At 37.7% G+C, this 15,091-nt stretch overlaps 1 protein-coding gene across 2 annotated transcripts in view; it reads right to left on the bottom strand.

The window, feature by feature from the left end:
• Positions 1-15,091, bottom strand: part of LOC126863897 (uncharacterized) — a 537,956-nt gene that overhangs the window by 12,367 nt on the left and 510,498 nt on the right. Inside the window, exons 3-5 of one of the 2 annotated variants that reach the window (XM_050614603.1) lie at positions 7,807-7,927; positions 6,326-6,507; positions 866-958 (exon numbers count right to left, since the gene is read on the bottom strand). In XM_050614603.1, coding sequence (XP_050470560.1) covers positions 866-958; positions 6,326-6,507; positions 7,807-7,927 — 396 coding nt within the window. The remainder of the gene's footprint in view (positions 1-865; positions 959-6,325; positions 6,508-7,806; positions 7,928-15,091) is intronic. The other variant, XM_050614604.1, reaches the window with a different exon arrangement.

The following is a 15,091-nucleotide window of genomic DNA, read 5'->3' as shown; positions in this document are numbered from 1 at the left end:
GGAAGTATTTGTATGCCTATGGTTAACAATTCTAACATGATCAGAGCATCGAACAGCATTTGGTGCCTCGGAATAAATGTCAAAGTGCGATAGAGTGCAGAAAACACGATGCCAAAAACAAGCTGTTCAAAGGTATGCACCGAAGCGAACGGTTTTTTGAATTGAAAGGATATTCACGTGTATAACATCGATTATCCAATGTACTTATTCGTATAAAGAAAATTAAAAAGATACTTGAAAATCTCGCTTCTGTTCGATTCAAAGCGAACTACAAACTAAGAAATAATCTTTAAATCAATTTTAACTTTTTCTTTGTTTCCGAGTAAAAAAAAAAAAAAAAAAAAAAAAAAAAAAAAAAAAAAAAAAAAGAAGAGAAAAGAGAATATTACAGTAAATCGAACCCTAAGAGGGGATAATCTTAATATTTCTTAATTTTCTCAACTGAAATCTGACAGTCTATTGCCAGAATCTATGAAAAATCCACGTTTCCACGATATCTGTACGTTTCACAGTTTCGATTGCAGGATTTCATCCGAGAAAAGAAACAGATTTCGTTGGACACACGTGAATGTTTTTCCGCAACCGAAACGTTCGGCTACGAACCGTTCAAGGCAGAAAAACCGCGTGCTTCTTGTCGGCGGGTTCCTGCGGAATCTTCGCTTGCGAAATCATGGCCCCGAGCATCTAAAGCTATTTTCAAGCGTTCACGAGGAAATTTGGGCATGGGATCGGGTCGCGGGGATCGGAATCCCGTACGCAAGAAAGACAACGAGATCAATCTTGTCAAAGTTTCCAATTCTCATGAACGATGGTGGCTTATGGTGGTGATGTCGTGAATGGACGAGGAGAAATTTACAAGCCTTACCACCACCATTGCCAGCCTCTGAGTCGTTTAGCGCGTTCATCTCCATTTTGTGCTGCAGCTTCGTTGTAGCGGTTGAAGTAGTAGTAGGCGTTCCTGCACAATAAACACCACATATCGCGTCCATCAAGTAGTAAGCATATATATTTCTACGAACTGGGTAGTTAGAGTGTTAGAGGAACGGATCTGGTCAATCGCGACTAGTTAGTTCGTTCTAATATTATAGTTTAGCTTGGTAGTAACGGTACAAGTAATATCGTTTCATAGCCTTAATTTGTTATATTCAAAAAGTTTCGTTAGGAAAAGAAAAACACACTGACAAGCTATAAGAAGTTTAAACATGAATTTCTTTCGAAACGCTCACACCTTATACGTATATCATAGTTTATTCTTGTTAGAAAACTTAGAGAAGAAGCGAAGATTAAAGAATGAAAGAATATAGAAAATGAAAGTTAAGAAAAGGAACAGATATGGGGTTTCTATCGGGTACAAGATACATATTTTCCTAATGTGTACATGTTATTCTACGGAAGCGGTGTAATTTATTATAGCAATTTTCTATTTATTATAAGAAATGTACTACGTATATGTAATCATAATTATATTTTAATTTAAGTTATAAATTACAATTATATTTAATTTAAGTGATTATTTGTATCGTTGGACGGTTTGACAGTGACAGTGACAGTATAAAACAAAGATCATCGAAAACGTCGAATCGTTAGTAACGAATGAAACAAAAGATCGATCGAAAGACTAAATGAATCTGGTGAAACTTGTGAAGATGTTTAATATGCGCATGCACTCGAAGATTATTCGTCTAATTGTACATATTCATAGCACGTTTTGTAAACGCAGTATAAACGCAGTATGGCGTAGCAGCGAATAAAACAAATAAAATTCTGATTGGAAATGGGTCAGTTTGTTCTGAGGTTTAGACGTGTCGCAAGCATGTTTTAAATATTTTCTACTATATTAACGGACATTTCGTGGTCAAAACGTAACAATTTCTTTTCCAACTACTCTATTTTCTTCCTTGAAAGTATACGGAGATAATTGCATCAGATGGAAACGGAAGATAAATATATTTCCGCGGAATATTCCTTCGGCCAGATAATTAATGTTTTGCGGTTTGGCGCAACGTTAAACGAGCGCTGCATTATACCACATAATGCTTGGGAAACTTCAGGAGTCCTTTAATTTTATTATGCTAGTTCCGTGACAAGTGAGCGAGATAATCACGTAAAGGAACTAAGTTTTCAGCACGAGTTATCCAATGAGAAATGCGAAAAGTCAAAGTTTCTCGCGTCTATTACATTTGGAAAAATGAATTTCGTAATTACATCGTCTTCATGGAACGAGAATGACGTTACTCTATTAACATTTTATAATATATTTACGTAGCGCGAAATCTGTATTAATAATTTGTTAAGACAAAGATATAAGACACTTTGATCCATTTAATTTTGAAAAATAATTCTAAGGTATATATATGTAAATTCTCTAAGAGTTCAAACGCGGATAAACAAAGGGACTTTCTCTGCCTTATTTGTTGTTACGGACAACCGATTTGTTAAACAGTCATTACACAGACAGACGGTTAGAGAAGAAGAAGGATTTCGAACGATCATAAGAAAGAAACTATTATTTAAAGTATCGAAGATTGACAGAGGAAGAGTGGTAGTTTAGGACGTGGAAAATCGAGCCTCGATTTTCAGGCAGGCCTTGTACAAAGCTTTGTTATTTATTATTATTTATTGTTATTAATCATCATTAATTGTTATTTACCACTGTATTTTATTTAAGTATTGTTGCAATAAACTCTATTTTCAGATTTTCAGAATCGATCCCTGAATTATCCTAGTATTGAACTTTATATATATATATAAATTAATAGTTATAAAAGCATTCTTCTTTCTCTATACTTTACCAGTCGGTTATAGTAAACGTTACATACGCGTAATTTACAAATTCGATTGGAAAATGTTACGCTCGTCTCACATATCGATTGCACTTTGTATATACGGTTAGTAGTAAAGACGAATTAACGATCGGATTCGTTTCATTCGATTTAACTCTATCTACCATTGGTATATTTTTCGTATGCTAAAGTTAGAAAATGTATCGATTGATAACTCGGAGATGGAAGTGGTTGTAAAAAGGATATAAAGCGTTTACAGAGGTGACGTCGAAAAGAAGTTTAGACAGCACGAGAGAATTATATTTTCTGCGCTATTTCCATATTGGAGGACAGAAATTTGTTATTCACAGCTGGTCGATATTTGGCTGACCACATAAATTACGAATACTCTTAGACGCTTTCTCCACAGAATTTAGAACACACTACACTCTGACGGCAAATAATTCATCATTCGTTCGTTTATATCAAAGTATCAAGCGAGTTTCGCAATTCAAATCAACCATTCGACAACACCGAAATCCGTCAACGATAAAAAATTTGCTAAACGATATTTGCCCGGTCTTCTACCTTCCTCCGGATCAAACGGCTGGAATCGGTTATTAGTCGGTGGAAGTTTGCGCGCACCTGTTCTGCCGTAGACGGCGTGACCAGTAGTACGTATCAATAATAAGTCGGCCGGGCGAGAGTTAGCGACGCGGATCGCGATGCTCGTCACGTGCGAGGCTGTCGAATAGACAGGGGCGCAAATTGGCAAACACGTGGGACGAACGAAGGGCTAACGAAGAATCCACTCTCGTGTGAAAGCGAGTCGCGCACCGTTCTATAACGTGGAGTCGTATGTCACGAAGGATGATTCAACCTCCGTGAATTTTTTCCCTGGATCCTTCGAGGAAAAGCTCGTGAGACGTTTGGTAGGAGGAAGGAGGACAGGAAGATTTAGTCCAGCGAAGCGAGAGAAAATTGGACGATAATAGACGGGGCGTGCTGCTTGCGAGTACAAGCAATTTAGCCTGTGTGTAATTTAGTCCTTTCGTTCTTCGTCTACGCCGCGTGGCCACGGCTGCAACCGGACGAACTGAAAACCCTTCTTCGGTCGAGATGATAACGAGGCAAGAGGAAGGACGTGGCTACAAGTTTCACCGCAAAATACACCGGCTGTCTGTGAGTAAACGTGATGCACACGCCAAGACTGTCGACGCCCACTACTTGACCCATCGGCGCGGGCTGGTCCTCTTAGGACTTTGCCCTTTGAACTCGACTGCCATCGCTGGAATGTCATCTTGCCGAGATCAGACGTTGCCAGGATAATGGGAGGACACGTATAATAAGCCGAAACGCTGTACGCTTGATTAAGATGATTTTGGCCAGCGACGCTCGCGGTTGCGTCCAGAATGGTGATTAAGGCCACAAGGTTTTAGGTTCTGCCGGGTTTCTCGTTGAAGAGCACCGAGGTAGATTTCAAAGGCTCTTACCTTTATCACGTAGATTCCTACAAATTACATTTGCCGCTTCTTTTCTCGTGTATATTCATAGAAAAAGAGATTATCCTGATGATTTTCACGATTACGAGATTGCAAGAGAATAAATACGGACTACCGTAGTAGAAGAATGTGATAAGCGATTTTAAAATTCGACGATCAACTTGCCAAAGCTCCTTTTATTTGCTTCCGATGTTTAACACGTATTTTTACTCTCCGTTGCACATTTCAAAAATGACGATCTTTAATTAATCGTTTACAAAATTTCGTCGATTTATCCTACGAGAAACATCTATATTCGTGAAACTAACGAAAGTCGTTTAAAACCATAAAACGAACAAAAATAGTCGGCCGTTTTCTCGCTTCAAGCAGACACCGTACGACACATCAAATACTTTGAACCTTCCTTCGCTACGAGTCCCACGTATTTCTCGCTTTAGTTAAGCGATCGTAAAACGTTATTTCGCGTTCCGCTCGAACTTTTACGAAACTCGACTTTTTACGGGATACTCGCGATTACTTCATCTCTGTAGTTCTCGTTATTTCTCGTGTCACTTTATTATCCTACTACGCGAGAAACTAATTCGGTCAAAAGAGAACGTGCTCGGCCGGAAGTCCGTCCGGTGGCGTTTGCAATATTTTCTCGCGGAAGCAGAGACGCGGAAGGCTGCGACATTTCCACACGTGTTCGTGTATCGTACTCGAAAAGATAGGAGCCATGACAGGGGGAAAAAAGTGAAAAATAAAAAAAGCACGTGAATTGCCAGAATCGCAATGGTAGGGGGTGGTTTATTTACTGACCCAAAGGAAGATATCGCTTCGAAATTCAACGTTGACGTTAACGTTTCGTAGTACGTGACGCGAACGATGCGTATCGTACGCTCGTTCCGTACACGCGCATAAACATGTACACTCGTACGCATACATTTACACAGATGGGTACACACGTACGTTGCACATTCATATCTATACAGGGTTGATTTCGTTGACAATCGATCATGTTTAGTTTGTTATATTGACGCTTGTTGTTTGTTGCACGGTACAGAAAACATGTACACACAGGAGACACAATTGCACGCGAGCCAGGAGAATTCTTCGAATATTATTGAATAACGTCGAGATACATCGATGACGCGTTATATACATCGACGATCGTTACATTATATTTTGATAAATACGTGGGTGAAATTTTTTAGTAGCACAGATTTAGTCGACAGGCTTTGCGATACTCACTTTGCGAAAAGTTATTACATGTTTAGCGTTCGACGATGACGGTACTTGGCTTCGTAATTCCGTTTTCGGTATCGTTGAATCGAAGCTATAATTGTTAGAAAAGTACTTTCGCGATCTCTTTATGTATACCGTTGATCGTCGTTGTCCGAACGGAATATCTTAAATCGTTTAAAAACGTTAGAATCTTTTGTAAGAGAGAAAAGGTAGTTTTCATACTGAAATAATTATAATCGTACCGTATGGAGAGTTTTCTAACGCTTTTACGGATCGCCAATAATTAACCCTTCAACGTTAAAACGTCTGAATCACCATAAATACCACGTAACATCTTGTTCCACGATAGAGAAATACATTTATCGTTATCGAGCAAACTATCGCGAATCTCATATATACTTGCGAGTGTTGACGTTGAAAAGTTGAAAAAAAGTTGAAAAAGAAGATTAAGGTAAACCAATTAAAACCACTCAGCGAATTTATCGCGGTTATAAAAGCGCAAACTTGGCTGGGCAAATATTTATGTCGCGAAACTGCCGGGCAAACTGAGTCGCGTTCCTATTAAAGGGTTGACGTAAATCGATTTTCCAAGGGACGCGAGAATAAAACGTCTTTAATTCGCGGTAAATGCGGCCTGCATTTCCTCTTTTCCCCCCCTCCCCCAAACCTCATTAACGAGCTATTCCATTTTTTTCCCCTGCTTCCCCTTTCTCGCCGCAATATGAAAAGATCGAAGGTAAAACGCTTCCGGTAGCGTGCGACAGAGAAAGATAGCAGAGACCGTAGAGATAGAGAGACGAAGATAGATAGGATAGATTAAAATACGTTTATACTAACCGGGATAGTAGACGGTTTTGTGGGAAACGTTGTAGTTCGCCTTTGGTATACCGAGCAAGCATTTGACAATCGCTGCTTCCGGTAAATCTTCGTCCAGTAAGGTCGTTCGTGATAAGATATCGTACAGTCCATCGTGACGCAGCGTAACAGTGGGCTTTGCTGTTTGCTTTTCCGGGACACCCCTGCAATAGAAGCGACGTTTGCAAAATTATCACGGCCACGTCTCAAGCTGAAATATCATGCAATATGTCGGCCGAATGAGCGGCCATTAGCATGTTAATGTTATTTCGGAGACGCACGCCCGTCTCTTGCTTCTCTGTTGTTACTGTTCTTGTTGTTCTTGTAAATTCAGATCGCTGGTCTTTGGAATAATATTCGGACACTTTTAATTTGCAACAAGAATTTCTCTAAAATTAAGCTTCTATATTTCTTTTTTTTTTTAGCATAGAACAAGGTGTACATACGGTGAACTTAATTCCGAAGATCTGAGAAATTTTAGTTGTCGAATGAACGAAGAATTAATTTCGTTAGAAACAAATTTCGAATTGCACGTAAACAGAATTTAGAGTTTCGATCGACGCTTCGAATAATCAAATCGTAATTATTCGAAATGACGAATATTCCAAGTTTCGCGTGTAAGGTTTCAACGTTATGACAAATTTTTTAACGAAAAAACAGTAATTAGGTTAGATAGAGATAACATTGGATTTTTCTGTAACATGCGAGTAATTTATAATTCTGTTGTTCGATATTTTATTTTACGCGTTATGTTTAAAACAATGGTAATAATAATGCTTATTTAATATAATTAACCGTTGTCTCTTTGTACGGTTCGTCTGTGTTGCAGGTTTATTATTACAGACAACACAGTGCTACAAGACGAATCTCATAATTTTCATTGTTATCGTTGAGTGGTTCGCAGCGTTAAAATAAGACAATTTTTCCGTTTGTTTCCGTTTCAATGCTTTTATCATTTATATTTTTCCTACATACTTTTGTTACGCTTGATCCATGCAAAAGAGCTTCTATTATTAAATTATTACATCGACTACATAAAATATTATTTCTCTCAACGTTTAACAGAAAGCTCTTACGCTTTTACAATTATTACGCGTACTGGTTGCCTTCGTTATTTTACACGAACTTTTATTCGTCATTAGCGTACTCTGTAACACGTTAAATCATTAATTTCTTTTACCATAGTATGAGAATTTTGCGCGCGTGTAAAATTCAAGAGTAATTTTTACTTTTTCGCTTTACATTTCAATGTGTTTCGACCAGAGTAATTGTAAATTACGGTTTCATTCTTTTTTTTTTTTTACGAAAATGATAACACGTATCGTGTTGTTTCGTGCACAGACGTTTAATTCGCTAACAACGAAGCGGAAGTTCGTCTTTATCAAGATCTAAAAGTATCAGAAAATTAGGTAGTTTACCGTAGTGCATGGTTGAGGGGTTGAAAAGCTTGCTGGAGTACTTACTCGATGGATATATCCAGGGTGGGGTGTGGATATAATCCTTCTGCCATACACGTTATCTCCACCCCATCCTTATTATCTATAGTCTTCTTTCTATACGTAAGATCGAATTTGTCCTCCGTTGCTGGAACAAACAACAAGTTTTATTCGATTAAACGAACGAAGTATTACGGTCCAATTAGTTAAAATACTTTATAAAAAGGAATATATATACTGTAAGCTGTTTTGGAAAGAGAATTGTTAAATTTGACGTTCACATGCATTTACACAAACAACATCGTAAGTTTCTTTTTTAGAAAAATAATAAAGATAATGATATAGCTCGTTTCAATCTTTTCGACTCTGTAGGTAATAGAGAAGTTTAATTCAGAATAGAAGTAATTTTTAATATCGTGCGAAGCGTCTTCTAAAAATTTAATTTTCACAGTCTATTACGATTTCACAGATCTTCTACAAAAAACGAAGCTTTTCGTTGTTTTCGAGATTTATTCAGCCCGTTGCTTCCCTTAAACCGTCGACTCTTATTTTTCCAGTTCTCTGGCTTTTATCTATTTTTTCTACCGTGAGCTTATTGGCATAAGACAAATTGGCAGATAAATTCGACCGTGCACACAGTACAGACGATAAAGCTTAATGTTCGACAATGATTTCCGGACTGTTCGTCTGATTCAGACATATTCGAAAGCGGCCAACAGCTATGTCTGTTATTGTTGTAAAAACGACTTTGAAGTTTTATTCGTCGCACGTCCAACAAATTTACCTTCCATAGGCAACACTCTATTTTATTGCAATTTTTATTCAGACGCGTTCGCTTCCGAATATATTTTAAACCGTATCGGAAATCGCTTAATGTATCTCTATGTATTTTCCCCGTAACATATTACATTACGATGAATAAATCCTATGTTTTTCATTTCGTAACTGATTTATTGCTATTTCGTAACTGATATTGTTGTATAAAATAATGTGTACTAGACTTATCGTTAGATGACTTGACAAATGGAAATGTTTCCTTTCCGCGTGTTTTTAAACGTTTTTAACGAATAATATAAAAAAATATGACATATCTTTTCTGTGACATTTCACTCCCTTCTTAAATGCTAACAGTTGTTTTGTTAAATAATTTTTTAATTTCGTTATCGGTCTATTTTGTCCTAATATTTCCAGAAATTTACTTATGCATCCGACTTTCCTTCTTCCGACTGAAAAATGTATTATACCTTTCTTCCTCTGCGCCAATCATTTATTAATAAATACACGCTCCTTCAATGGTTTGTTATTATATATTAAATATTGAATTCACAATATAATATAAAAATAGTATAAAATTGTAGGACTCGTAGAAAAAACGCGATACTATTTTATTATTCTTTAATCGTTACTTTCACGAGGCGCGCATATTATCTTTCCATTTCAATACAGTTATGATTATGTTGGACGTTGTTTTCAGAAGTTACTGCTTCAAGTTATGTCACAGTTAATGTAGAAGATGATTCGGTAGCCATGTGCGCGTTATCCTAGTTAGACAAATTCTTACATAATTGCTATAGTTTCGAAGATATCTGGGTCGTAGCAATTACTAGATTCATCAATCGTACCATCTACTTATGTATACGTTTATTATAATATATACTTATACTTATATATATTATATATTGCTATTGATATATACGTATACTTATGTAAACGTTTGATTATAATGGTACAGTTATTTTCATCATAAACTGGCATTCGATACAAATTAGCAGAGTTCTAAATCAAGAACTAGTATCACAGAAGTGTAATTTTAATTTTAGCTGGTAAAAAATATCAAAATTATAAAAATGATTGTTGCAATAGATTATTGGAGGTGTTCATTTACTTGAAAAATTATTAAATTTGACAGAATTTAAACGGAAAAATCAACTGTTATGACGTTAGTAAATTATTATTGTTTGATTGACATTCTGGGATATTGTCAAGTGCATACCATCAGGTATATAAGGAACAAAAGACTCGCGCGCGAGCTCATTTGTGTTACATATCCCACATTGTGAAGATCGAAGAAGAAGACTTTCACCAGGTGAGTTATTAATTTATAACATTTGCGCTATTAATTTATAACTTCTAAGCCATTAGTTTCTAACGTTTAAACTGTCCATTTATAATATTTAAACTATTACTTTATAGCATTTAAACAATTAATTTAGAACATTAAGCTACTACTTTATAGCATTTAAGACATTAATTTATAACGTTTAAGCTATTAATTTACAACATTTAAGCCAATAATGTGTAACATTTTAACTATTAATTTAAACATTTGCGCTATTAATTTATAATATTTGCGCTATTAATTTGTAACATTTAAGGCATTAATTTATAGCATTTAAGCTAATAATTTATAACATTTGAACTATCAGTTTAAACATTTACGCTATTAATTTATAACATTTGCGCTATTAATTTATAACATTTAAGCCATTAATTTATAGCATTTACGCTATTAATTTATAATATTTAAGCCATTGATTTATAACATTTGAACTATTAATTCACAATATTTAAACTATTATTTTATAACATTTAAACCATTAATTTATAACATTTAAGTCATTAATTTATCACATTTGCGCTATTAATTTATAATATTTGCGCTATTAATTTGTAACATTTAAGGCATTAATTTATAGCATTTAAGCTAATAATTTATAACATTTGAACTATCAGTTTAAACATTTACGCTATTAATTTATAACATTTAAGCCATTAATTTATAGCATTTACGCTATTAATTTATAACATTTAAGCCATTGATTTATAACATTTGAACTATTAATTCACAATATTTAAACTATTATTTTATAACATTTAAACCATTAATTTATAACATTTAAGTCATTAATTTATCACATTTGCGCTATTAATTTACAACATTTAAGCCATTGATTTATAACATTTGAACTATTAATTCACAATATCTGGACTATTATTTTATAACATTTAAGCCATTACAACAGCAACATTTTACAACATTTGATTTATTAATTCCTCACAGTTAAACTATTAATTTATAACAATTATACCAATAATATATGACAATGTCCTGCAATTAATTTAAAATAATTATCCTCTTAATTTATAACAGTTATACCATTAATCTGAAACAAGTTTACTATTCATTTAAATCGATACAATCAATTCGTAGCGATTAAATTAATGATTTATTTCGTTTTATTTAATATTAACGACATCCTTGAAGTTTTTGAAATGGTATTTCATTTCTACTCAGTTTTGTCGTTTAATTTTAAATACAGTGTTTAATTTTTCATTCAACTATTTCGTATAAAATCAGTGGAAATGCAAAGTGTATTTATCAAGCGTCTATGGATGGAATGTAGTTCTTCATGTCCGCTTAAGGCCAAGGAATCAACGTCGTATTCATGGAATCAAGGAAGCAAGTGCAATTTAATCGAAGGCAACGAGATCTCATTATCCTTTCATGCGTACTACAATTGCCAAGTCGCATGGTTTGGTTTCTTCGACGATGAGTTCAGTATTCAAACGTGATTACATGGATCCACATACTCTACCTGTTCTAACTAATAAATTTCAATACACGCTATAAAATAATTTTGCATCTTCTGCTTTCGATGCTTAAAAACTTCTTACGTATATGGGACTCGGTAATTAGTACCGTTTTCCAAATAATGATACACTATTTCGAATATTAGAAAGTTAATGTAACGTTAATTTTAATATTAGGATTAGATTGTTATTGGAAAACGATATATATTAATATTACAGAGTATTACTATTTGAAAAACGATATCAAACTAAAAGATACTTAATATAGTTTAGATCATCCAAACCTGTTTTGGTGATCTAGATTGGACTAATACCCCCCCCCCCCCCCCCCCACGAGAACATCGTGGAACACCTTAATTAATCTTAAGATAGATACTTAAGTTCAGTGCATTGTGAGCCCATTCTGTAAAACGATACTTGTCCATCTTGGAACGAAAAATAAAAATCTCTTCTCTCTTGATCCCCTCGTTTACCACACAAGAAAAATTGCTCTCGCGATTTATTGATTTGCGATCCCTCAGTTTTTTTCAAACTCGTTCGCGCGTATTTCGGGTGCATGCGGGTCAACAATGTGCACTAGACAACTCTTTGAATTTGTAAGTCGCCCCAAGGACACCTCTGTCTCGACGACTGCCCGACGACTTCTCGACGTTTGCATCGGATCGCGGGAGTTGCCGTCGTGCCGGTGATGTTTGCGAATTTGTTGAGGTACTTTGGTATTCGGACAGGGCCTGCAATTTCACGTTCTCCGTAATCCTGTTGCAGTGGCCCCGCAGGGATGGACACAACTGTTCAGTTGGAGTCTTGCCTTCGTAATTCTGTTCAGCGGTCCTTCCACGGGCCCCGCTTTTTAGTTGGAGTGTTTTAAATGCTGGATCACTGGCATCGAGCGAATTATTGTACGATGTTTGTACCGATCGATGTAATCGTTGTGTAGCGGCACGCGAGCAGGACAATTCAAATGCTGTTGTTGTTTTGTTTCTGAGTATCACGACCGTTAGGCCACAGATATTGCAAGGAGTAATAAACTCCGAGCAAAACAATGTCGCCGCTACTTTCAACCGTCAAACGCAGTCGAGTTCAAACTTTCCGACTGTCCCCCGACCAGTTTAAATAAACAAACGAAATGACGAGCAAGGGAGTTCAGCGATCGCAGCAGAAGCATTCTGACGCATAGGACGTATATACGGAGTTTCTCGAGATAGCGCGTATTTATTTCGTGAGATTTATCATACCTGGACTTGTGCTTTGTGTCGAATTAATTTTTATAGACAATATATATATCTTTAATAAATTGCTCACAAACAGTTAGTCTGTTATTTTGTGATATCCGGTAAGATAGATCCTCTACAGTTGTGTTAGAGATGAATGTTGCGTTGTGTGGGAGACAGATATTGCGTTGTGTAAGCTTTGCTTTACCTTTGCAAGAATTCGTGTAACTGCTGCGTAGGAGATAGGTGTTTCGCGGTGAGATTACGAAATAACTGTCTCTTTACGTGGGCCCATGAAGTAGAATCAGAACTCGACATTCTCGTTAACAGCTTGAATGTCGGGGCCGATGCACGATGTTCAATAATTCATGGGCGGGTCTCGTGCGTAGTCACCTCCTCGTGGTGAGACCTGGTAATTGGCATCCTTTTCCAAAAATTAATCAGTTGATTAATCTTTGGAAAACGATGCCAAGCTAAGAACTACGCACCGGTCCAGTTTGGATCTCCAAAAGCCGCCAAAAGAATTTTGGATGATCTAGACTGGACTGCAACGTGGGACACCGTGGGATACCGTCGGTCCAGTTTGGATCTCCAAAAGCCGCCAAAAGAATTTTGGATGATCTAGACTGGACTGCAACGTGGGACACCGTGGGATACCGTCGGTCCAGTTTGGATCTCCAAAAGCCGCCAAAAGAATTTTGGATGATCTAGACTGGACTGCAACGTGGGACACCGTGGGATACCGTCGGTCCAGTTTGGATCTCCAAAAGCCGTGAAAAGAATTTTGGATGATCTAGACTGGACTGCAACGTGGGACACTGTGGGACATCGTTGGACACCGTGGGACATCGTTGGACACCGTGGGACATCGTTGGACACCGTGGGACATCGTTGGACACCGTGGGACATCGTTGGACACTGTGGGACATCGTTGGACGCCGTGGGACATCGTTGGACACCGTGGGACATCGTTGGACACCGTGGGACATCGTTGGACATCGTTGGACACCGTGGGACATCGTTGGACATCGTTGGACATCGTTGGACACCGTGGGACATCGTTGGACACCGTTGGACACCGTGGGACACCGTGGGATACCGTCGGTCCAGTTTGGATCTCCAAAAGCCGCCAAAAGAATTTTGGATGATCTAGACTGGACTGCAACGTGGGACACCGTGGGATACCGTCGGTCCAGTTTGGATCTCCAAAAGCCGCCAAAAGAATTTTGGATGATCTAGACTGGACTGCAACGTGGGACACCGTGGGATACCGTCGGTCCAGTTTGGGTCTCCAAAAGCCGCCAAAAGAATTTTGGATGATCTAGACTGGACTGCAACGTGGGACACCGTGGGATACCGTCGGTCCAGTTTGGATCTCCAAAAGCCGCCAAAAGAATTTTGGATGGTCTAGACTGGACTGCAACGTGGGACACCGTGGGATACCGTCGGTCCAGTTTGGATCTCCAAAAGCCGCCAAAAGAATTTTGGATGGTCTAGACTGGACTGCAACGTGGGACACCGTGGGATACCGTCGGTCCAGTTTGGATCTCCAAAAGCCGTGAAAAGAATTTTGGATGATCTAGACTGGACTGCAACGTGGGACACCGTGGGACATCGTTGGACACCGTGGGACATCGTTGGACACCGTGGGACATCGTTGGACACCGTGGGACATCTTGGGACGCCGTGGGACATCGTTGGACACCGTGGGACATCGTTGGACACCGTGGGACATCGTTGGACACCGTGGGACATCGTTGGACACCGTGGGATATGTCTTGACTATGTCGAATCTATTCTGAGCACATTCTGTACAATGATACTTATCTGACTTGAAACGAGATATAAAAATCTATTCTTCTTTTCCACTGAATCTTGCAGTTATTTTGTGCACAAGAGTGCGTCGCGTGAGTCTATTGATTCTTTTAAAAGATCGCGAACCAACGAGTTCGGGCCCCGATCTTCTTTCATTGTTTGTTTATTCGGGCTTTTTCTTGTTTTTAATTTCCTAATAATAATTTTTAAGTACAAAAATAGCAGTATTTTCTAAATAAACGTTCGATAGGAAAAAGAAGAAAATTGTCGAAACGACGTTTCGCTTCTTTACACGCCCCCCACCCCCCTGCCCCTAAACAGCTTTATTTTCAAAGAACCTCCATTTCCACCACTGGACCTTACACGGTTCCTGCCTGATGTTAATCTCCTTGATGATATTCGCTGGGATGGCGCAGCATCTATGGTACGTCCTCTGTTTCTTCGCATCGAACGGTGAGTCGCATGCATTTCTGTTCCTCCGGTCACCCAATCATGTCGTAGGATGAAAGGTCCGAATCGGCACGGGTGACTGGTTGTATTACGTAGAATTTTTTGCGAGCATAGTGACCGCGGGTATTTTTTATACCCGTGAGTAGTAACATTCTTTTTTTAAATTTATTAGTTTAGGATAGGTCTTCTTGCACAGCGCGATTATAGTAATTAGTTTTTTAATAATTAGGTTAAACATATACACT

Source organism: Bombus huntii, chromosome 3 (genome assembly GCF_024542735.1).
Source record: "Bombus huntii isolate Logan2020A chromosome 3, iyBomHunt1.1, whole genome shotgun sequence".
Taxonomy (NCBI): domain Eukaryota; kingdom Metazoa; phylum Arthropoda; class Insecta; order Hymenoptera; family Apidae; genus Bombus; species Bombus huntii.
This window is presented reverse-complemented; position numbering and strand designations above follow the sequence as displayed.